At 36.5% G+C, this 25,945-nt stretch overlaps 1 protein-coding gene and 1 long non-coding RNA gene across 2 annotated transcripts; both read left to right on the top strand.

Moving 5' to 3' along the window:
• Window positions 1–9,822: 9,822 nt before the first annotated feature.
• On the top strand, window positions 9,823–17,595 carry zgc:136472 (uncharacterized protein LOC678514 homolog). Its single transcript, XM_046838352.1, has 11 exons — window positions 9,823–10,000; window positions 10,860–11,066; window positions 12,891–13,024; window positions 13,180–13,317; window positions 14,195–14,302; window positions 14,396–14,521; window positions 16,216–16,413; window positions 16,523–16,643; window positions 16,762–16,943; window positions 17,272–17,361; window positions 17,481–17,595. Exons 1-11 carry the CDS (start codon window positions 9,823–9,825, stop codon window positions 17,541–17,543), a joined length of 1,545 nt encoding a protein of 514 aa, XP_046694308.1. The 3' UTR covers window positions 17,544–17,595.
• Window positions 17,596–19,827: 2,232 nt separating this feature from the next.
• LOC124378041 lies at window positions 19,828–22,659 on the top strand. The gene is made up of 2 exons (XR_006924145.1): window positions 19,828–20,365; window positions 22,402–22,659. It is a non-coding gene; the product is annotated as an uncharacterized LOC124378041 (long non-coding RNA).
• The last annotated feature ends 3,286 nt before the right edge of the window (window positions 22,660–25,945 follow it).

Raw genomic sequence — 25,945 nt, 5'->3', positions numbered from 1 at the left:
GCACGACTAGCTATATTTTGTACCAGCATAACTAAAAGGAAGTGCCAAAAATTAACACAGAGACCTCTGGGATAAGAGACGGCCCACAACAGCACCATCAACAAACCTTAGTGAACGTGTGACAGTGGGGGGATGACAGCATCCAAACTCCAAAACACTCTGATCCCTCCATATCTGCTACTTTACCTAGGAAAAACTTACTGAAGAGTTTAGTTTCTATCTTAAACCAAACACAAAATCTAGTCTGCTTCTTGAATTTTTGCATTGAATTTAATATATATTCTGAACAGAAATTATAATCGATAAGAATATATTATCCACAGACAATGCAGGTATCAATGCAGGCTTAAGGAAGAGAAAGAGAGGAGGAAGATGTCTACAGAGACAGCAGGGAAAGGAGAAGTGTAGGAGAGTGGAGGTTATTATTGGTACTTTAAATGTTGGTACTATGACGGGTAAAGGGAGAGAGGTAGCTGATATGATGGAGAGGAGAAAGGTAGATATGTTGTGTGTTCAGGAGACCAAATGGAAAGAGAGTAAGGCCAGGAACATTGGAGGGGGGTTTAAACTGTTCTATCATGGTGTGGATGGAAAGAGAAATGGTGTCGGGGTGATTCTGAAGGAAGAGTACAGTAAGAGTGTAGTGGAGGTGAAGAGAGTTTCTGATAGGGTGATGAACGTGAAGCTGGAGGTTGAAAAGGTGATGATAAATGTCATCAGTGCCTATGCTCCAAAAGTGGATTGTGAGATGGAGGAGAAGGAGCAGACTTTACTGGGCATGTAGGTGAAGGGAACAGAGGTGATGAGGAGGTGATGGGTAGGTATAGTTTTAAGGAGAGGAATGTGGAATCGCAGATGGTGGTAGATTTTGCTAAACGGTCGGAAATGGCAGTGGTGAACACTTATTTTAAGAAGAAGAAGAAGCATAGGGTGACATATAAGAGTGGAGGAAGGTGCACACAGGTGGACTATGTTCTATGTAGGAGATGCTACCTGAAGGAGATTGGAGACTGTAAGGTGTTGGTGGGGGACAGTGTAGCTAGACAGTATCTGAAGATGGTCTGTAGGATGGTTTTGGAGGTAAAGGAGAAGAGAAGGAGAGTGACGACTGAAAGAAGAATAAGATGGTGGAAACTGAAGAAGGAAGACTAAAGTGTGAGGTTCAGGGAAGAGGTCATACAGGGGCTCGGTGGTGGTGAAGAGGTGCTGGATGAATGGGCAACTACTGCAGAAGTGATAAGAAGGACAGCTAGAAAGGTACTTGGTTTGACATCTGGAAATAGAAAGGAAAACAAAGACGTGGTGGTGGAATGCGGAATGCAGAAAAGCATCACAAGAAAGAGGTTGGCAAAACAGAATTGTGATCGACAGAGTGATGAGAAAAGTTTGCAGGAGTACAAGAAGATGATGCAGCAGGTAAAGAGGGATGTAGCGAAAGTTAAGGAAAAGGCATATGAGGAGCTGTATGAGAGGTTGGACACTTAGGAAGGAGAAAATGATTTATACCGATTGGCCAGGCAGAGGGACCGAGCAGGGAAGGATGTGCTGCAAGTATATATAGAGGATATATAATAAAGGATGGAGATGGAAATGTGTTGAACAGTGAGGAGAGTCTGTTGAGAAGATGGAGGGAATATTTTGAGTAGCTGATGATCGAGGAAAATGAGAGAGAGAAAAAAGTTTGAATGGTGTGGGGATGGTCAAGCAGGAAGTGGATAGGATTAGTAAGGAGGAAGTGAGAGCAGCGATTAAGAGGATGAAGAGTGGGAAGTCGGTTGGACCAGATGACATACCGGTAGAAGCATGGAGATGTTTAAGAGAGATGGCAGTGGAGTTTTTGAGTGGATGCCTGAGGAATGGAGAAGAAGTGTGCTGGTACCGATCTTTAAGAATAAGGAAGATGTACAGACCTGCAGTTACTACAGGGGAATTAAGTTGATCAGTCACACCATGAAGTTATGGGAAAGAGTAATAGAAGCCAGGCTGAGAGAAGAGGTGACCATCTGTGAGCAACAGTATGGTTTCATGCTGAGGAAGAGCACCACAGATGCCTTATTTGCTTTAAAGATGTTGATAGAGAAGTATAGAGAAGGTCAAAAGGAGTTGCATTGTGTGTTTGTGGATTTAGAGAAAGCGTACGACAAGGTGGAGAGACAGGGGTTATGGTCTTGTATGAGGAAGTCAGGTGTGTAAGAGAAGTATGTGAGGTTGGTGCAGGACATGTATGAGGACAGTGTGACAGCAGTGACGTGTGCAGTAGGAACGACAGGAACTGACCTTCTCTATTCTTTTCCATCAACATTTTCAAAGCAAAGAATGCAAAACCCTTACCAGCACACTCTTTCTTCATTCCTCAGGCATCCTCTCACCTTCCAAAATTTTGTTGAACAGTCTGGTTAAAAACTCCACTGCCATCTCTCCTAAACATCTCCACTTTTCACCCTTTTAATAGCTGATCTCACTTCCTCCTTATTAATCTTATCCACTTCCCGCTTCACCATCCCCACACCATCCAACCTTCTATCTCTCATTTTCCTCATTCAACAGCTGCTTAAAATACTCCCTCCATCTTCTCAACACACTCTCCTCACTAGTCAACACATTTCTATCTGCATCCTTTATTGCTTTAACTTGCAGCACATCCTTCCCAGCTCGCTCCCTCTGCCTGGCCATTTGATACAAATCCTTTTCATATCAGCTAACTCTCTCCCTTTACCAGTCATAGTACCAACATTTGAAGTACCAACCCAAACCTCTAAACTCCAGATGTCTTCCCCCTCTACTTCTTATTTTTTGGCCTCACTAAACCTATCTAACTCTTTAGCCTCCATCCTCCTCTCCTTCTCCTCCTTTGGCCTCCTTTCTCCCCAACCCTACCCTGTTAATCTCACTACTTTCTCATTGGTTCATACTCATCCTCTGATGTCAAATCCTAATGTCTTCAGTGTATTGCATAAACGAAGAAAAATGTTTTGCTGTTCCAATACTTTTGGAGGGGACCATGTGCACCTGCTGTCTCCATGCAAAATATAGCAACACCCTGTAAAACTAACTGTAACAATAAGCTGGTTTTTTTTTATTTGTATTTTTTTTTATAGCATTAGAAACTATATACACATCAACCTACAAGGGTAACATAGTGGAACAGTGGGTACTGTTGCTGCATCACAGCTCCAGGGTTCCTGGTTTGATCTTGAGCTCAGGTTACCATCTGCAGAGTTTCTCACATTCTTCCCTATGTCTTTTTATTCATGCTGCTCTGCAAGGAAGGGACATCTCATTCATTGATTCATGCCAAGTGTTCCCCAGATCCATAATCATGGAGCAGTTTGCTGAATATGAACGAAGAGCTTTTTTAAATGTGTGACTTTTAGTAGAAGTATTCAGTGATTTTAGTGTTAATTAAACTGGCCCAACGGCTGTTTAATTTCATGTGTGGCAATGTGGTCATCATTACTTTTAATAGTAACACATTTGTACGCACATTTACACACACATTTCACTTAGCAACGTTTTTCACAGCTATTTTGAGCACAGTCGTGTCTCTACTGAACAACTCAATTCTATGTATATTTAGCTTGCAGTAGAAGTATTCATTGTGAAGTACTTATAAAAAATACATAAATGATATTTAAGATATAATGAACGTGGGGCACTCCAACACAGCTTAATGGGCTAGCACATGATCTATTTAAGAGGCAAGGCTGGCTTATCTAACAGTGAAACCATGGGTGGTGGAGACAAAAAGAGAAAGAGAGGCAAAGAAACTGAGAGAGGAAGAGTGTGTGAGCAAGAGTGAGAGAGAGAGAGTGGAGAGTGTAAGAAAAATGTCACAATGCATCAGGACCTGTTTGCGAGTCATTCTGCTGTATACAGTGCTGAAGTATGAGTCAACTTCGAGGGGATAAAAATATATATACTGCATTTGCATTGCTCTTTTATGGCTCATATCAATGATTACATGTGGAGCTATTAGTCAATTAGCAAACTAAATGAATATCCTAACTAAATCAGCTGTAACCTTTAGGTGATATGTCAGGATAAACGTGATCTTTTGGTATTTAAAACTACTTTGATTATTGTAAATGCAGATTTCAAGTTCACTATAGTTTAGCACAATTTTTCTCGGCCTGGACATCCAATCAGAAATGAGACAGACAGGGTGCCAGACAATTCAAATATTTATTCAAATATAGGACCTTTCTAGTAGAACTGTCTGCAGGTGTGGGCATATGAAACCTCTTCCACTCCTCCATAATGACATAATGGAGCCGCTGGATGTTAGACACATGACACTTCTCCAGCTTCCACTTGAGGATGCCCCACAGGTGCTCAATAGGGTTCAGGTCTGGAGAAATACTTGGCCACTCCATTACCTTCACCTTCAGCTTCCTCATTCTCCACTTCATTTTCTCTCTCTCTCTCTCTCTCTCTCTCTCTCTCTCTCTCTCTCTCTCTCTCTCTATATATATATATATATATATATATATATATATATATATATATATATATATATATATAATAATTTCAAGCATTTCCAGTAGATGGCAGTCGGTTTGAATTTAAAAACAGGTACATTGTTTACAGTTTAGGCAGAGACTGAGACAGAGACTGATCAATCTAAAACACAGCATTTTGGGTAATATACTGAATCAACACGTACTGTAACATCAACTATTATGTATCAGTTCAGAGATATGCTAAATTACAAGTTAGATTGTTGTATTATAGATTAAATGTTACACTTCTGTAAATACATCAGATAAATTCATTAAATCACAATATTTCTAATTGGTGAAATTACACAATTGATCATTTTGTGTTCATTACTAACTATTATATACAACTAACTATTGTCCCGGTGTAAAAGGTGGTGAGAGTGTAAGGGAGAAGGTTAATGTGGCAGGTTAAAAGAAATGCTTCTAAGCTTCTAAGATTTACTTTGAAGCGCAATCATGATCAGGATTGATGGCTTTGAGGAGTGACAGTGTTCAGTGTGGTGAAGCCGATCCTACGGATTTGGTTCTCCGAGTTGCAAAGTCCAGGATCCAGTTGAAGAGGGAGACCTTCAATATGAGCAGGCTCAGTTTTTCTACACGTTGCTGTAGGATGATTGTATTAAATGCTGAACTAACCAATGATCTTTATGCTATCAACATCACAAAATTGTCTTTTTGTCCATGTGGGTTAGAGACCGATGTGTAAAGCAGATATAATGTCCTCTGCTAGTAGTTATGGCGCTAGATATAATAGAATGGGATCGGTGTGGTGGGATGATTACTCTTTATGTCTCATGAATAGCTGTTCAAAGCATTTTGTAAAACATTTGCAATCACATTTTCATGCACACCCAAGCACACTGTCAGGACTAGCAGCAGGACTTAGTCATTTAAACTGTACATAGGCATCACCAACAAAGACATGTAATGTAACCATGTAGTCAGTGATAGCCTGAATACCTTAATCATGTAATATGTGGTGTTTTATAAGTGGCCATATACTTTGCCTGGCAGATTGCCCGGGACAGGGCTTGTCATCTAAGTTTACATCTGCCCTGCATGCATGTTTTTGTAGCACGCTTACATCTTTGGCTCCTGGTTTGTGTGAGGATGGACTTGAAATCACATCATCACATGTAGTTATGTGTATTCCTCCAAATCTGTAGTTATGTGTATTCCTCCAAATCTGTTTGTGTGTGTGTGTGTGTGTGTGTGTGTGTGTGTGTGTGTGTGTGTGTGTGTGTGTGTGTGTGGATATAAAAAAACTTGACTCGTGCACATAAGTATTTTAGGCTCAGTAGGCGAATGTAATGCAAAAAGCCACCTGCTCTTGCTTTAATATGTTTTAGACATAGAGTTGCCAGAATTTATGACTACAAATCTTTTTACAATACATAAACATCCGATAACTAACAAATTGTTATACATTACTGTAAAATAACCATTATATTTTTTAATATACTTAATGTCATAATTTGTTACTGTTCTCCGTGCAGGTTTATGCGTGATTTCCTCTATTTGTTAAATGAAGGCATGGATTGTTGTGTTCCATGGCAACCACAGCAAGAAATGACCACAATCTTTCACTTCCCTGGTTTTACAAGCATCATCCATCTGTATGTAATACATGCCACAAATCCCTCACTCGTACATAATATTGTCTCATGTAATTTACCTACAATAGCAGATAGACAGACTCATTACTATATCATGTAATTAGCCCAGTGGACATCATAAAGGAGTCCCATTTACTAGAAAAGTATAAAATTACAAGGAAATTAGAGAAGCAAATGGGGATCAAGGTTATATATTATGCTTTGTCTGTTTGTTAGCATTAAATGCATTAGTAGGGCTGTCAGGATATAAAAATCAAGATGCTTAGAGAGAATTAGAGGCAACTGGTAACCTGGAGCTTATTTAGAATTTTTGGAACCAACCTACAGCGCAAAAACTGTAAAGAAGTAACACTGTTACCCAGATTGTAGATTCATAGAGTTTTTAAATAACAGTCTTGTCAGTTTGATGGCCATTACTGCTGACATTTTCTAACCTGCATCACTGACATACATATTTCACAGTCAATGAGAAGGTAAATAAAATAGAGGCACTGGTGTAATAAATGAAAACAAGGTGGATTATTTACATTAATATCTCTTTTTTTAACATAAAAGCCATTTAAAAAAACAACTGTTGGTTAAGTCGATTCATGCATTACCCTAAAAAACAAGACCTTATTAATGCAGTGTTACAGACAATAGAACCATGAGTTTAACATTTTATTTTTATTATTGTTTGTAACAAAGGGTTAAACCATTTGTATTATTCGGAATCTATATTTTAAGTAGCCTGTATAATTTACATATAATATTTTGACTTGGTTTTGTCATATGCATGGAATAAAACAAAAGTGGAAAAAAGTGGCTATTGAATCAACAACAGCAACATCCAACTAAGGGCATATGTACAATACCAGCAACAAAAACTGGCAAGAGAAAGTAACAGTAATAGGAAAATGTGTAACAGACCATGTTTGGTATTCTGAGGACACACAGCAGTTCATTGTGAATGTAAAACTCTAAAAATTACAGTGATGAATGCCTCACAGTATTATTATTATTATTATTATTATTATTATTATTATTATTATTATTACATCAGACCTTTTGATATAATGCATTGCTTAACACTGTACACGTTGCACATTATTATTTATACACTATATAACATATCCTAATGTTTCAATAATATGAAGACTATGTAGTGCTTTTGAATTGATGTGATCAAGAAAAAACTCATTGTGGTTTTCATATCACTGCTTCCATCTGCTGGTCTAAAAATGAAATAGAACCCTAAGTGCTATTATGCATGTTTTCACCCATGCATGAGCCCATGGAAGGGAGGAAAGAAAAAAAAAAAAAAAAAAAATATATATATATATATATATATATATATATATATATATATATATATATATATATATATATATATATATATATATATTAGTTCACTCACCTTTGCATTTTGGGGAAACAATGACCATGAACATTACACCCTGAATAGAATTCCAGCCCTTTGTAAGTCATCACACTCAAACATTTACAATTTAGAGCAAGTCTACTTATAGGCATGTTGTGTGAGATGAGAAGAGAACCCAGAATAAACCCACATAGACATGGGGTGAACATAAAAAAAAACTACACAGAGACACAGAGAAGAATGTCTAGACTGGTTTGAGCTGAGTGCAGAGATTGCACTTTTTGCAGCCATTGTAAGCAGAAAATCATCTCAAAAATGAGAACACATTAAACAGAAACAGAAACCATAATGAGTTTCTTTTTTTTCAGCCAAGAAAAGGAATGCGAGGCCACCATGGGCACAGGCTCACTCACACAACGAACAATGAATGTCACCAGGAGTAATGTTATCTGGTCTTTTTTAATTCCTAGCATTCAATTAAAAAGACATCTAACAGATTTTTTTTTTTGATCATACAAATAAAAAATCTGTTAGATGTCTTTTTAATTGAATGCTAGGAATTTAAAAAAAGAAAATGATGCTTCATGATGCTTTCCCATAAACAAGTGTAATAATGACAAATCATCAATTACACTTGTTTATGGGAAAGCATCATGAAAAAAAAGACCAAGTATTTGATGCTCTTGTCCCTTCACACACTTCATTGTCAACCAAGAAGATTTTTTCACTTGACATGAATTATTATATGTCGGTTTTCTTTGAGCAGCACTGGGTCAATACCAATTTTATCCACTGATATTACCCACTGATTTAATATATTTAATACCTGATTGAATACCCCCATTATATTGCTATTAGATTGTCATGGTCTGGGTCAAGGCATCTGTTTTCACTTCCTTGGGCTTGTTTCTTTCTTGCCCCCAGTTATTTGTGTGTTTGTTCCACTTCTTGCTTCTTTCTGATTAAACTAGCAAACCATGGTTGTCCAGTATCTCATTGCCATTGTTATTACATTTCTATTTCCATTTATAGCATTTAGCACGTCCTTGTTCCTCGTTCAGAGCGACATACAAAAGTGCTTTGAATTTCTATCAATGAATAAATCTACACTGGTACGCTAGATTACAAACTTGAAATAAATTAGCCTTTTTTTGGTCGCATAAAGATATCCAGGAACTCTGGCTGTTTTGGCTTCTAGGGGAAGTTCATTCCTCCACCTCGGTGTCATAACTGAGAACAGCCTTGAGGTATACTTACCTCTTACCCTGAGAGAAGGTGGTACCAGTCGAGCAGTGCAGTGTTTTCTAATGTATTGTTCCCTGTAGCTAATAGATATAACATCTGACCTCCATGCAGCAAACCCTAGTAAATGCCTCAACCATGACAGAAACAATGAGTCATGCGTTCACACTTCGCTCTCTTGTCCACCTCAACTCAAACTTGAGGGTGGGAGTGTGAGAAACAGGTTTCACACCAGTGGGCAACAGGGTCATTTCTTGCTAAATTCATGCTTTGGATAAAAAAATACCTATTAACCAGCTCTCCAGCAAACCATTGAGCCCAGATGACTGTAAATGCTCTAGAAGGAAGGTTTCTGGTTCGCGTCACCATTAACACCACTCTGACACTCATTTTGTGGCAACATGACTGTCTGCAGTCCTTCCTCCTCACCTAAAGACTGATGAAGCCGTGCCTGTCTTGGAACCATGTAATCTGTCAGCCATCCATCAAAACCTGGGAGAGGTCCTTAGCCCTCATTACTGCCACACAAATGATATAATTGCACTATAGACCTGCTCCATGGGGCTTCCTATATAATCTATTTCACCAACAGAGAGGTCATGGAGAACTATATCAAGCAGCTCCAGTAAACTATGCAGCAAACTACGATGAACTGTGCATTCAATAAAACCCAGACAGTTTCTCTACTGTAGCATCACTGAGTGTTCATACCACATATGATTGTTTTTGATCCATACCAGGATATATATTTGTGAAATACAAATCAAAAGTTAGTTAAGGCATACATAAGGATTTTAACTGTACATTATACTTTGTAGCAATGAGCCAATTGTTCAACTGGAGCTTAAAGAAAACATAGAGGTTATAAAATCATATCAGTCCAGGCCAAAAGATAAATCTGAGATATTTTGTGCTTTAAGGTCACCCACCTACTCCTTTGTTCTGGTGGTGAGTCTTATCTCTCTTTCTTTCTCTCCTATTGGATATGACTAGTCCATTACCAAAGTACACAGAGATATCATTTACTACAAAGAGTCCTTACACATACTCCTATTCACGCTGTAAAGCTTATTAAGCCTGTGAGCTCGGTGTGAAAAAAGGCAGTATGAAAACCATGCAGGTGTACACCGTGTGCTCTGCACTCTTCTTCAGTGTATTTCTAAGTGGAGTACTGGGCAAAAAAGTGAAAGAACCCATTTCAAAGGATGAGGAAGTGCTGGTGTTGAATGAAAGCAACTTAAATCAAGCCCTTCAACAACACAGCCAGTTGCTGGTGCACTTCTGTGAGTATGTGTGTGTAAGTGAACTTGTACACTGTGCCTTACTTTTGTAAAAAAAAAAAAAAAGAGATTTAGTAAATAACTATGAAAAGGAACCAATTGGGTTTTAAAAGTATTTCTGATCTTTCAGTAATATTATATATACAGTCAACCCCCGATAATTCATGGTTCGGAACTCACGACTCGGAAAATGTTTCTCAGTTGGAACATAACTAACAGGCGATTGTCTTAAAATTCTTGACAATCCGTGCAGGAACGTTGGGAATGTTCAGGAACGTTAGGAATCACATTTTAAACCTAAAATTAATTTTTTCACTAACAAATTTCATACAAATTTTTAAAACACATTATTGTATTATTCATTTTAAGTCATAAATATAGCATTTACGTCCATTACTTCACATTTTCTGTTGAGTAAGCATGAAAAAGGAACCAACTAGCGTAATATCTAGATGAATTCACTAAGGTTCCATGGGAGTGCATCTAAAATTAGCATATTTTTGGAACTTGCGTCTTAGAAAGTATGTTCCAGGATATATATATACATATATGAAGGAAGTAGTCTCAGTACAACAGCCTTGATGTTATGATGTTGGTTTGGTTGAAGACATTTGGTCTAGTGTGTGATCAGAATATAGTAACATATAAATCAGAACACTTGCAAAATCTATAATGTGTTTTATGCATATAACAACTACTGAACAAATTAATCACAAACTCTCGTTAAAAGGCAAATTTTTAATTCAATAGGGAGAATAAATGGTAAAGAATATCATTGATTACTGACCAAGTTTTATGTTTAGGTTTACGTGTATTAATCCCTTTTTTTTTTAGTATTTTCATAGTATGCATTTTTGTGTAGATGCTCCTCTATCTGGCGAGTCTCTTGGCTCCATTCTAGAGTTTGCAAAGGCAGCCAGTGAGCTCAACGAAATCAAATCATCTGTGAAACTAGGAAAATTTGATGTCTCTAAAGAGAAAGACCTTGCCAAATCCTTAAACGTAACTACAGTGCCATCGTTACGACTGTACCTAAATGGGGACAAGTATAAGCCTGTTCATTGTCCAGGTATGTAGAAATTATATTCTTCATAATTACTATGGTGTGATAGTTGTTTCAGGATAAACCTATAAATGCATGATTCAGTGTAACTGACTTAATGACAGACAATGTATTAAATGAAATGACGGGTTATTGTACTGCTTGCATGTTTAATAATAAAGAAAAAACCCATAAAAACTCTATTCAATCGACTTAATACATAATATGATAGGAAATAAAAAAATAACCTTGAACCAATGTCAAGTTTTGGACAGAAACAAATGAAATCCTATCAGCAAATATTTAATTAACAGCATAGTGGTTTTGCCATTTGCGCACATTATTTAGAATGCATAAATCATTTTTAAGCTAAATCTAAAAGAACTTGCTTTCACCATAAAAACTCATCCATTTATTTTGATTTAATGGACAGCAGTGACATCAGATTGAGTTTTCTTTATTTGGAGCCTATTTTAAATCTGATCCAATCTATCCTTCTTTTTAGACTTAGTATTATGTTGGGATGTCCCTGTTTTTCTTCCGCTTATCCAAGTTAAGCTTAAGTCCAGTTTATTGGATACAAATTCATACCCACACACTCAATAACAGAACCAAATTACTTTCACATTCTGCGATTTTACATTCATTGCCTTCACTGTTTACTCTAAGCTGTGTGTGCACTGCAACGCACTTCTGACAATGCCCCGGTCCAGAAGAAAAAAAAAACAATCTCTGCAGAACAACAAGATGTGTATAGAAATTTTAACAATTGAAGTAACAATGATTGCAGATGGTTAGTCACAAATGTCTGCAGTAGTGTTGACTCTCATAACATCATTGCATTTTATATATTTTTTGAATCCCTGAACAGGAACGCACACCAAAACCAGGCCCAGTGCCACCCAGATTTATTCCCTGCCACACACAACCCTATCAAGCCACATTATTTGTGAGCTCAGCCAGCCAGGTTTAATGGTTCAACACTTATGACAACCATCTTTCAAAATGATTTAGCATAAAAAACTGTCAGGATAGCTGGCTTCTGTTAACAAGCACAGAAAAGTCATTGGTTATTTCTACTCAAATGGCAGAATGGCCTGTTAAATGACAATAAGTTTGATTACAAAGGAAGGAAATTGTAGAAGACATCAATAAGTGATGCATTCAGCCTTGGCCATCCACATGATGTAATATAAAATGTGATACATCAATACAGACCATTGCTTCCATTGCTTTATGGTCTAGTTTAGATGCTGACATGCTCATTGTAATGGTTTTGAGTGTGAAAATGGATCACTTCGATCGGTCAGCAGCTGCGGATCTCTATATGCAGCAAGCTATATTGAACCATACGTTTAGAAAAAATCCAGAATTTTATTTTTCAGCTATTTGTAGTACTGTAGCACTTCTGTGGGATTAGAAAACCCCAAAAATGCTTTTGCTCCTCACATGCATCAATGAACCTTGCATATATTTGTAAAGTAGAAATAAGAAGCTACACATATATTTGACATAAATAACAAAATAATAAATATATTCAGTATACAGCATATAATAAACATAAAAAGGTTCAAATGTGCCGCTCAAATTGCCTGCATAATAAAAATAAGTTTGATCAAAAAGGAGAAAAATGAAAGAAGATATTGATTGACTGTGTTCTATGCATTATGTGGTTCTGCATGATGACCAGCCAGTACTTTATATCTGTGTTCATCAAGAATCCTCAGTCCAACACAGAGAAACCTCCGTACTATACTTTATATGATTTATCCTGAATTAAAGAACATTTAATAAGGTTTTGCAATTTATTAATATTTATAGAACTGACTAAGCTGAATTGTTTATTTTTAGTTCTGAAGAGCTCTGCTGCAATTGTAACATGGCTTAAAAGAAGAGAGGGTCCTAGTGCTGACCTTGTTTCTGATCTCAACCAGTTGGAGAGCTTCACTGCAGAAGAGGAGCTTGTGGTTCTAGGATTATTTAAGGTGATATTTTATCTTTTTTATAGTATTATAGCTTTCATTAACTTTAATTACTCACAGTTCCTGGTGTGTGTATGCATGTGTATGCGTGTGTGTGTGTGTGTGTGTGTGTGTGTGTGTGTGTGTGTGTGTGTGTGTGTGTGTGTATGTGAATTTAGGATGTTGAGACGGGCTTAGCAAAGGTTTTTTTCGATGTGGCGGCTGACATTGCGGACCTGCCTTTTTGTGTAACAGGAAGCAAGCACATCTTTAGCAAGTACAATATATTTGATGACTCAGTTGTGCTTCTCAGAAAGGTATGGAATGTACTTCTAAAAATGAAAATACAAGTTGCTTCATTACCGCTAACAGAATCTTTAAGCAGGGCAAATCCTTGATAAACCCTTAAAGCATGCAGTGGTGGACAGGAACAAAGTAAATGTAATTTGTTACTTTACTTAAGTTCCTTTTTCACTTAGAAGTATTAAAATTTTTTACATTAACTTCACTACATTTCAAACTTAAATATTTTACTTTTCACTCAACCACATTTTGTGAAATCAGTCGTTCCTTTTTATTTGAGTGGATAAAAATGTAACTGGTCAAACACACAGCAAGAAAACAACGGGGGTTAAAGCACACTGTTTCGATTGTCGCTTGGTGTATCTACTTATCACCAACATACAGTTCAGCATCAGTTCAACAACAAGCAGAACATTTAAGAGTAATAAATAATGGAAGAATCTCCTGACTCAAACTTGCACTGTGCTCATTTAAAAAAAAAAAGTTTGTAGTAAATTATGATAATTTTAAATATTTATTAATATCATTCTCTCAATAGATCAGAGTGCTAAGAGTACCACTAGAGTCTTGTCACATACAGTAAACTGAGTTGATTAAGCAAGAGTCTGGTGACATAAAGGATACATTATAGCCATAATAAATTATAGTTCTTTGGATACATATAGTACTTTGGGTACATTTGAAGACAAATACTTTCGTACTTTAACTCAAATGAAATTTTAAAGCGAGAACGTTTACTTGTACTGGAGTAACATTTACCTACTGTATCTCTACTTCAACTAAACTATATGGTTTGTGTACTTCGTCCACCACTGATAATTTTATGATAATATAATCTGTATCATGTGTCACATTTATGTAAGTTAATATGTACACATTTTGTTGTTCTAGTCAAAAATGGCCGAAATATTTGAGATGACAAGCAACACGGTAAAAGAGGATGTCATTCACTTCATTAGAGTCCATGAGATGCCTTTGGTGACTGAGTACACTGGCGAGGTACACTGGCGAAGTCTTTGTAGATTTCTATTTAAACAGCATGGACTTGGTTCTTCAATGCCAGTCTGATGTTTTGTCTTTGTTTCTCCTCAGACATCAGCTAAGATACTAAACTCTGTGGTGCAGAATCATTTGGTTTTGTTTATTGATAAAGCTGAGAAAGGATTCAAGCAAATATATCGTGCTTTTAAATCTACTGCGAAAGAATACAGAGGCAAGGTATGTATGTATGTCTTTTATATACTATATGGCAGATAAATTCAAGTAAAAACAATATAAACAAGTGTCTAACTGAAGCAGGTGGCTCTAGAGAGAAACAGATCCTTGACATAATGTAGATTCTACAAGTCTCCTTAGCTCCAGCTGAACACCATTCTTCTAAAAGAGATTCCATCTTACTTGGTGTTTTGCTGATGTGTGAAACACATTCCATAGATGTTCAAGTGGTTTAAAATCTAGAAAATTAGCCAACGATAGTGAGTTAACATCATTTCATACTCATCATTCTCATTATACCTTATAGACGATCCTGAAAGTTCCATTCAATTCAATTTTATTTTATTTGTATCGCTGCCACGAATCACCAGGCAACGGAAACAAAGTGTTGTTTTATTGGCCTATAAGAGTCAAACAAAGCAAACTTAGAAATAAGAGTGCAGGAAATAAGGAGCTTATCTGGAGGTGGCGTAACGAGACGCACAGGACCACAGGGAAGCACAGAAGCAGTAATATCTAGGGTAAGTGTACGGTGGATGGGACTGCGAGTGAAGGGACTTTTTAAGTGAGGGGACTGATTAAGGGAGTGCGGGAGAATAATAAGAGGGAGAGATTGAGGGGGGCGTGGCTGGTGGTTCTCTGACAATAGCACTTTTAACGATGGACAGTGTCACAGAAGCTTTATAGAAATTAATTTAATACATTTATTCCTAGAAGGTTAGACATATTGAGCCATAGTGGCAAATGAAAATTCCATGTTTGTTTAAAAAAACACATTTAGCGTTCATCTGTTTATACTCAATGGCCACTTAAATAGAAATACCTTACACTTTTACCTATACCCACATATTCACACATCCAATCAACAATCAAGTGGCAGTTATATAACAGATTATGTCATTGTGATACAGATCAACAACAACATGAGAATACATTAAAATGGTGATCTTAGTGACCTTTATATATACAGTCCCCTCTGAAATTTTTGTAAAGGCAAGGCCAGTTTGTTTTAGCTATACACTAAATACATTACAGTTTGAGAATAAAAGATGAATATAAGAACCATAGATTAAAATTCTATATGATATGTTAACCAACTTAAAATATTGCATCTTGTTTTTGAACCCACTAATGGACCTGTCCAGTAATACGCAGCATAACAAGGATCTCCAGCGCCTTCATCAAAACAGCACTGGGACGAATGCCTTTTAGTTGAGTGGTGTTCATTTGTTTGTTACAGTTCAACAAATTTGTAGAATCTATCACATGGCAAATTAAAGCTGTACCTCAGGATTGCCCCACACCTTACAAAGACATGTTTTGCTTTGTATTAATCATCTACATGTGTGTTCATTTTTTACATATTTTCAAAAATGTTTTTACTGTGGTTTGATAACATAAAAAATAACAGTATTGTGGAAATGTATAGGTTAATTTATGGTTTCAGTATTCAAAACTGTCAGCGTTGTTGTAACTATCAGATCATAAACCATGTCTACACAAAGCAAATCTAAAAGCTAGTAGTTGATATACTATGTAAAGCAGTCAGGTAATGAGAGACTGACAGACAAAATACCCTATTCCATGTAATGGTGGCAAGTAAACCCTATAGTCACAATAGCAGTTTATTTGCCAATACAAATAATTTGAGTACACAACTATGGCTGTATCAGAGTAAAATAAGTCATTCCATATAGGTTCTTTTTGTGCTGATCAACGTGGGTGAACCTCGGAACGGACGCATATTGGAGTATTTCCGTGTAAGGATTGAGGAATCACCACTGGTCCGCATGGTTAACTTGTCAGACAGTGTACAATATCAATTACCTTCAGATCGACTGGATATACAAACAATTACTGACTTCTGCCAGAGTTACTTTGAGGGGAATGCTAAAGTGAGTACACACACTACATATTAAATAATCTGCTATTCTTTATTTCTGCTTCATTTTACATATTGTATATAATGTTTAAACAATGAGTGTGTGTGTTTGTGTGTAACAGCCAAAGCTACAGAGTGAGCCAATCCCTGATGGCTGGGATGAGCAGCCTGTGAAAGAGTTGGTGGGGATGAACTTCGAAAGGGTTGCTTTCAATGCAAACAAGAATGTTTTAGTTCTTTTCTGTAAGTTCTTGAGCTAACCATAGATCCAAAGTGCAACAGCTAAGACTAGCATTTTGTATAATTACCATCATGTTGTTGGATATGTTAAGAGTCCAAATGTTGATCTGTATATGTCCAGATGCCCCATGGAGTTCTGAGAGCCGAGCACTGTTTCCTTTGTTTGAAGAACTTGCGAAACACTACAGTGACACTGAGGATGTAGTAGTTGCCAGAATTGATGTAACTGCCAATGATGTAAACATTCGCATGGTAGACAAATATCCGATCATTAAACTGTTTCCTGCAGTTTATGCCGAAAGGGTAAGAAATATTTGTTTAATATAAAAGTTACCCAAACATAAAGTATGTGCTTGAAATAAAGCTCCATTGCAGATGTGTATTACAGTAATATATATTGTGGGATCGAAGATAAAAGCCCAGAAGGAAAATCTATTGATTGCATATTAGAAAAGGAGCAAGAGGAATTAAAAAGTATTTAAAGTGCTGATATTCAGGAAAATAAACTGCCATAAAAAAGAGCAATGCAAAAGAGGAGTAGATTTTAAATAGTTTTTGCATTGAGCTTAATGTATCTGTCAAAATGTGCTTTCAATGTTGCAGTATTTACTGATGGAATGATTCCCTTTAGGTAATGTCATATTCTGGCCAAACCAAGCTGGAACCAATAGCTGAGTTTGTGAATGCAGAAAGAGCACGAGCCAAGGAAGATAAGGCCAAGGTCATTCTCTCTCTCTCTCTCTCTCTCTCTCTCTCTCTCTCTCTCTCTCTCTTTCATTTTCTTTAGAATGCCTTTTATTTAATCTCATCTCCTTTCTTAAATGTCTTTTTTTCTTTTAGGAAGAGATAGAAAGAAAGAAATATCTGGATGCACAGCAAGCAGCAGCTAAAGAAGAACTATAGCACACACCCAACACACTTACAAACATGCACTCACACCCACCCAAACACCCACCCAAACACACACACACACACACACACACACACACACACACACACACACACACACACACACACACAAAACAGATGTGTTATGTTAAATAAGATCAGAATAAAATGCTAAACATCATAAAAAAAAAATTTTTATAAAGTATATAATGTGTATTTTTGTCTTGAATCAATCCAAGGCAAATTTATTCATAATTGTAATCCAATGCAATACTATTTGTATTTGTAACTTATGTAAATGTATAAACCAGTTCATACAGTGAGGAAAATAAGTATTTGAACACCCTGCTATTTTGCAAGTTCTCCCACTTAGAAATCATGGAGGGGTCTGAAATTGTCATCGTAGGTGCATGTCCACTGTGAGAGACATAATCTAAAAAAAAAAAAATCCAGAAATCACAATGTATGATTTTTTAACTATTTATTTGTATGATACAGCTGCAAATAAGTATTTGAACACCTGAGAAAGTCAATGTTAATATTTGTTACAGTAGCCTTTGTTTGCAATTACAGAGGTCAAACGTTTCCTGTAGTTTTTCACCAGGTTTGCACACACTGCAGGAGGGATTTTGGCCCACTCCTCCACACAGATCTTCTCTAGATCAGTCAGGTTTCTGGCCTGTCGCTGAGAAACACGGAGTTTGAGCTCCCTCCAAAGATTCTCTATTGGGTTTAGGTCTGGAGACTGGCTAGGCCATGCCAGAACCTTGATATGCTTCTTACAGAGCCACTCCTTGGGATGGTACTCATCATTCTTCTTCCTCCAAACACGTTTAGTGGAATTATGACCCAAAAGTTCTATTTTGGTCTCATCTGACCACATGACTTTCTCCCATGACTCCTCTGGATCATCCAAATGGTCATTGGCAAACTTAAGACGTGCCTGGACATGTGCTGGTTTAAGCAGGGGAACCTTCCGTGCCATGCATGATTTCAAACCATGACGTCTTAGTGTATTACCAACAGTAACCTTGGAAACGGTGGTCCCAGCTCTTTTCAGGTCATTGACCAGCTCCTACCGTGTAGTTCTGGGCTGATTTCTCACCTTCCTTAGGATCATTGAGACCCTACGAGGTGAGATCTTGCATGGAGCCCCAGTCCGAGGGAGATTGACAGTCATGTTTATCTTCTTTTATTTTCTAATGATTGCTCCAACAGTGGACCTTTTTCACCAAGCTGCTTGGCAATTTCCCTGTAGCCCTTTCCAGCCTTGTGGAGGTGTACAATTTTGTCTCTAGTGTCTTTGGACAGCTCTTTGGTCCTGTCCATGTTAGTAGTTGGATTCTTACTGATTGTATGGGGTGGACAGGTGTCTTTATGCAGCTAACGACCTCAAACAGGTGCATCTAATTTAGGATAATAAATGTAGTGGAGGTGGACATTTTAAAGGCAGACTAACAGGTCTTTGGGGGTCAGAATTCTAGCTGATAGACAGGTGTTCAAATACTTATTTGCAGCTGTATCATACATTTTAGATTATGTCTCTCACAGTGGACATGCACCTACGATGACAATTTCAGACCCCTCCATGATTTCTAAGTGGGAGAACTTGCAAAATAGCAGGGTGTTCAAATACTTATTTTCCTCACTGTATAAGTATATCCCTGATTAATGTTATCTGTCAAATTTATGTGCCACACATTCTTTTACTAAGCTAAGCACTAAGGTAACAATGTTAGGTTATTGTAGTTAAAGTAATAGGTCATTCACAGGCACTTGTTAGCAGACAGTCTACGGAAACGGAACCTAGTAATAAATGTAGTAAATGGTTTTCAGTTTCAGGTTTACTTTTCCACTGAATGTGGAAAAGCTGTGGGCTGGTGGGTGGATGCATATCCATTATGAAAGCAAAAACTTGTGATGTGTTCGAGTTAAATATACTGCAGATGTGACGTTTCTGCAAACCACTTTAAAGCAAATTCAACTTCATGCAGTTTTATTTCAATTGAACAAGCAAAGCTTTGTTGCATGTACAGCACCTAATATATACGTTTGCCAAATTTCTTTATATGAAATAATCTAACAGCAATAGAATCTACCAAGTAACTGCAAGTTGTGATTTTTTTACATTAAGGATAATTAACTTTGTTGAATCAACACAAATGTTTTTTTTTTTTTTTTTTAGGTCTAGAGCTTATAAATAAAACTGCCTTCTGCATTGTTTCAGAACACTAACGATCTTAAAATAATGAACAAATAAAACAATTAGCACAAAATAAACCATTTTATTTTACAAAACAAGTACATTTTACAGCAAACTTGCCGTCCATAATTTTCTCCCTAGGTGCAAAAAAATAAATAAAAAATGAATTAAGAGGTTTGCCATGAATGTTGTTTCCAGCTCAAGAGCTGTTTATCTCCTGAATTCAACCTTCAACCTTAAATGACGATAATTACTCACAAATTGGACAATTTTAGACCAAAAAATGTAACAAGGAAATCACAGTGTGGGAAAACTGACGGATCACTGTATAAGGCTCTTGGTTGCAGTTCAAACCCCAGTATCACCAACCAGCCACTCTTGAACAAGCCCCTTTAAACCTCTTTGCTCCAGAGGATTTGTATCAGGGCTGACCCTGTACTTTGACCATAGCTTTCTAACATTGCTGGGATATGTGAAGAAAGACGTTCACTATACTTTAATGTATATGTGTAGTAAAAGTCACTTTAGCCACTAACATATTTGTTGAATGCTTGTTACAGGCGTTCATTATCTTCTTAAGTGCTTTGTATTCTCCTGGCTGCAGTAGTAGAAGGTTGTCTCCAGCTATCACTAGGTTAGCTTTTACATTTTTATATTATATTAAATACATATGCATTAGTGCAAATTTAACACCTTATGTAATATTCATGCATACTTACCTATAAGTGATGGATGGTCATATAATGGTCATATAATTAGGTAATAAAACAAATTGGACCACTATTCTCAAACATGCCCTTGATAAAAAAATTATCTGTCATAGCAGTTCAATAAAATCATTTAAAACATCAAACCCTAATTTTATATTTCAAATATTTAAAGACTGCTTAGCTTTATTTTAGCTGACCCAGTTTTCATCACTTTAATGTTTAGATAAAAAATGGCTTTAGTTCTTTGGGTGGAGAATATTTTCAAATATGTCTCCATACTATACATTTACATTGTTTCCCACGCTGCCCCTTAGTGTTGCACATTCTCTTACTGTTGCACAAATTACAACATTCTACCTCATGTTGCCTTTTTGCACTGTTATAGTCACTTTTCAAATAACACCCTTCTGCATTTAACTTTTGCACATTTGCACCTTATTCCCTATTTTTTTGTCATATATATTGCACCTTTGCATATATATATATATATATATATATATATATATATATATATATATATATATATATATATACAGTGGTGGGTCAGGGTCAGCAAGGCCTTCTCTGCTGGCCTAAACACTATCAGAATCACTGACCTACATTTACAACCTAAATTTTTATATTTGTTCCATGAAATTGTATTAATTTATTCCCCAGTTTATTCTCTTCATTTCGTAGCGTTTCTCTTGGCTGCACTGCTTCCAGTACGTGGATGTGGATGTTAGAGTTTTTGTCTAATCAGATTTCAGACTCTATGTGCTGCCATGTCAATCTAATCTGCCCAGGGCCTTCACAATCAGTACTGCTGCCCTTTTTACCTTTGTCTCTATTAGAAATAAATCTGTTTCTTTAACTAATCAGATTTCTAATTCGCCTCACAGGGCAGCTAGCTTCCCCAGAATAGCGTCAGCATTTTTTTGTCCTCTGATTAGTTGGTCAGAGGGAAACCGTTACAGCCAATTTTGACTAGCAAAACATGTATATAGCTCTTCACACATTAATACAGAGTTTAGACTTTTTTATGCCTATGGAGAAAGAGAAATTGATTTGGTCTCGGACAAATTTTTAAATCCAATTTTGAAAAAAAAGCTAGATATTGTGAGAAGAGGTTGGCAAACCCCGAAGCTAGGGTTTGTTCACCACTTCCAGACCAGTGCCTACAAGTGGTACCACTGGCTTACAATCTCTGAGGAGCGGTGCAAATTATAAGTCTGCATCTCTGGTGGTATTTTTCTTTACATTTTTGTGTTTTTGTCATGTTATTAAAAAAATATTTAAACCTGATATATATAAATGTAGGTGTTTATGCAATAAACATATTACAAGAGTGCAAAGGTGCTGTATATATTACAAATAATACAGTATTTTATAATTTTTCCAATAAAATTACCATACATTTGACCATAACAATTTAAAAAAGGCAACAGGAGAAATAATTTAATTTGTGCACAATAGGAGAATGTGCAACAGTGAGAGAATGTGCAACAGTAAGAGGCATCGTGGAAAACAATATCAGTGTACACTATAGTTTGTAATATGCAAATATTCTCCACCCGAAGAACTGAAGCCCTTTTTGCAATCTTAACATTAGGTGGTAAATATATGAAATTAAATATTAGAGTTTGATGTTTTAATTAATTTTATTGTTAATTATTGTTTAATACATTTTAATGACTCAGTTGTGTTAAGGTTACATAATTTCAATCTTTCAGTTATGCTAGTTGATTCGACAAAAAAAATAAATAAATAAATAAATATATATATATATATATATATATATATATATATATATATATATATATAAATTATTATTATTATTCACATTAAGCACCCACTGAGGATCAACTCGTAATTCATATTTTTGTTTTGGTTTATAGGGGATTAGAGGATTGTAGGAGTCATAAACTTTCTAAACATTAATTAATTAATGCTACTAATATTGCTTCTTTTTTCCCCTCAGGTTTTTTAACAATAGGCTACCCTGGATTATACAAGGGCTTCGCACAGTTGCCATCTTTCTGTCAAGCAGATCTTCTGTCCAAAATTGGACAATATTAATTTACCCCTCTTAGCCAGGCAACTTGTGCCTGTAGGTTTGGCCACTTATAATAAATCACCTTTCAAGGACTGAATCCTGCAATCCAGAAAACTAAATAAGAGCATAAAATCCTGGTCAGCGATGGTGTGGATGAAGACTCATGGAGACAGGCAGCATTGAGTAAGTGCTCTGTTCATTTGTCAAATTTAAACACATTTTGGTGCTTGTTTCCTTGTTAGAGCCGGGATTCTTTTTCTTTCTTTGTTTACAGGCAAAATTCAAATCACAAAAAATAAGTAGAATAAGTAGAGTTAATGTAACAAACCACAAGTGAGAATCATTGGGTCTTACCCACAGGTTCGTCAACTTTTCACCCATAGCTGATGATGGGCCACACACCCACTGTCATGCAGACAAATCGTCCAAATCCCCGTAAAAGAATTTTACCTGTGGACTGTTTGACAGTGGCCAGTTGATAATTATACTAAAGGTGTATGTCAGTCGCATCCTACTAGTTGCTCAATATTTCATTACAGGGAAAAGTTGATTGGCTCAAGTAGGTTCATTTTGAACTTTTCTTCTTTGTTACACCAGTAGGGGGTGCAAAATGGATCAAACTCTGGGCCATTAGTGAGCTTAAAAACAGTGCATTCTTGTTCTTGTCTAAAGAAATTATTTATATGCTTTCTGGCCATTTTAATAAATACACCTGCACATTCATGCAATTATCTAATCATCCAAGCAGAAGCATAATACATCAAATTATGCAGACACAGTTCAAGAGCTTGAACTGAAAGAAGGGGAATGTCATCTAAGTACTTTGACCATAAATGTAACCTAATTATTGGTGCCATACAGTCTAGACTGAGCATTTTCGAAATTACTGACTTTCTGGGATTTCCACACGCAACACTCAACACAGAATGGGAAAAAGACCAATTTTGTATAGTTGGGTATAGTCATTGTATATTAATGTTCAGGAAGTGGCATGTAAAATTAATGTGTTGGCTTTTGCAGAAGGGTCAGATTCTAACTAAAGTGTGCCTTATACATAATATGTTGGAGAACTAAATTTATCACTCCAAAATGTGATAATATTTTGTTAATGCCATATTTTTATTTTTTACATTGTGATTATGTAGTGTCACATTCTGGCCAAACCAAGCCGGAGCAATAATCCAATAAAATTTTCAATTGCATTTTATTTGTATGCCACTTTTTACATTACACATTTTCTCAAAACAGCTTTACACAGATAAAGCGGTAATAAGGTTATATAAAAGAATGTGCCAGTTTATTGCCTACAAGATACCTTGTAGGCAAACCTTGAGAGAAACCAGATTAAAAGGGTAATCCATCCTTATCTGGGTGGCATCTGACAAAACGTCCTGTATAGGCTGTTTCTCTAATAAATCCATTTCTAATCCTGTCCATCCTCGCCACTCCCAACGGAAACCTCAACATCTTCAGCTCTGCTACCTCCAGCTCCACCTCCTGTCTTTTACTCAATGCCACTGTTTCTAAACCATACAACATATCAGGTCTCACCACAGTAATATAAACTTTCCCTTCACTCTTACAGATACTCTTCTATTACAAATTAATTCTGCTATCACTCTTCTCCACCCACTCCACTCTGCCTGCACTCTTTTCTTCACTTTTCTAACATATATAGTTATAACATAATATAGTTACTGTCTGCAAAAACTAAACCTAATAATAAATGTAGTAAATGTTTTTCAGTTTCAGCTTCACTTTTCCACTAAAAGTGGAAAAGCTCTAGGCTGGGGGTGGATGCATATGCTTTATGAAAGCAGGACATTGTTTAACAGACATTCCGCAACATATCTATAAATCAATGGAAAGTATGAAAACAAATAATGATTTCACACTTTAAGAAATTCAAAATTGTTATATCTGGTGGAATTTGCCAGTCATAAACCGATACAACGGACTTGCACAATTTTCACAAAATAATTTAGGCCCCCTAAGCCAGGCTAACTGAACCTGTTGAAAAATTTAGAGATTTTGTAGGATCAGAGTCAGGTGTATGTCTAAACAAATATACCAAACAGGTGCTATTGATAATCAGTTTTATGTGTAGGTTGAAACAGTCTTTAACTGAAATGGAAACAACTCTGTAGGAGGCTTAAAACTAGGCGAGAAACAGCCAAACTCTGTTACTGGGATCTCTTGATTAATTAGTCAAATATGAAATGTGAAATAGGCTGTAGCAGGAGGCAGTTTGTTCACTAGAAGGATAGAAAGCACTACAATCATTAGTGTTTGCAGGCAACAGCACAGCATGAAGGAGGTTCTGTACAAGTTTGTGCTGCCAGATACTAATCTATCATGAAATACCATCAGGGAGGGGTCTGATTGACCGTAAATGTATTCTGCAGAAGGACAGTGACCCCAGATATACAGCTAACGTCAATAAGAACTGTCTTCAGTGTAGAGAAGAACAAAAAGTCCTGGAAGTGATGGTTTGGGCACAACAGAGCCCTGCTCTCAACATCATCAGTCTGTCTCGGATTACATGAAAAGACAGTACGTTTTTAGGTAGCTTACATCCACATGTGAAACACAACAATGCCAAGGGTATAAAAAGGAAACTATAGTTACACAGCTTTCTTTTGATGTTATCCAGCCTCTACTACCAGTGGTGGACAGTAACAATGTAAATGAAATACATTACTGTACTTAGAAGCTTTTTTGCGTATCTGTATTTTACTGAAGTATTTCCATTTGTGGAGACTTTTACTTTTAACTTCGCTACATTTCAAAGAGAAATATCTTACTTTGTACTCAACCACATTTTGCAAAATCAGTCATTTCTTTTTATTTATAAGTGGATAAGAAGGTAACTGGTCAAGAACGCAGCAAGCCACCAATCAGGGTAGAGCACATGTTCTGTTTTGCCAACACCATGAGAATCGCACAAATTCAAGTAACCCAGCTCGACACTTTGAAGAAATGAAAGAGTCTACAGTAGGTTTAGACAGTCAGCTTCTCTTTCGAGAAAACTATTTATAAGGTTGTTCAAGGTCTCATATTTAATAGACTGGCCTATTACACAATAGTAAGGATTCTAAATAGATTACCACTAACCACTAAATGCCAGTAACGTTCAATAACTTTTTCTGTGAAAATGCTTTGTATTGTGGCTGATGGTTTCGGTTTTAATTTCTTGCCTGATAATAATAAGCTGGTTAGTTATTTATCTATTCTTATCATTTTACCAATTTGATAAAGTTGGGGAAATTTGGGTCTTGAGCTCTAATCTGCCTTGTGTTCTGTGGAAGTTCTGTATCATTTTCTTAATAGATTGGTGTGCTGAGAGTAACATTAAAGTATTTCTGCATAAATTGAGTTGATTACACAAGAGTCTTGTGAAAGAAATTATAATAGGAACATAATAAATCATAGTACTTTGAATACTTAAGTACATTTGAAGGCAAATACT

The sequence above is a fragment of the Silurus meridionalis genome, chromosome 24 (assembly GCF_014805685.1).
Source record: "Silurus meridionalis isolate SWU-2019-XX chromosome 24, ASM1480568v1, whole genome shotgun sequence".
Classification (NCBI taxonomy): Eukaryota; Metazoa; Chordata; class Actinopteri; order Siluriformes; family Siluridae; genus Silurus; species Silurus meridionalis.
Note: the sequence above shows the minus strand (reverse complement) of the source record. Positions and strands in the feature narration are given on the sequence as shown.

What these genes read in the sequence shown, in the direction of transcription:
- zgc:136472 (XM_046838352.1), top strand. Translation starts at nt 9,823, where the DNA reads ATGAAAACCATGCAGGTGTACACCGTGTGCTCTGCACTCTTCTTCAGT. An exon ending in TAAGCCTGTTCATTGTCCAG is followed by an intron (nt 11,067 to 12,890) that starts GTATGTAGAAAT and finishes GTTTATTTTTAG; the next exon opens with TTCTGAAGAGCTCTGCTGCA. An exon ending in TGGTTCTAGGATTATTTAAG is followed by an intron (nt 13,025 to 13,179) that starts GTGATATTTTAT and finishes ATGTGAATTTAG; the next exon opens with GATGTTGAGACGGGCTTAGC.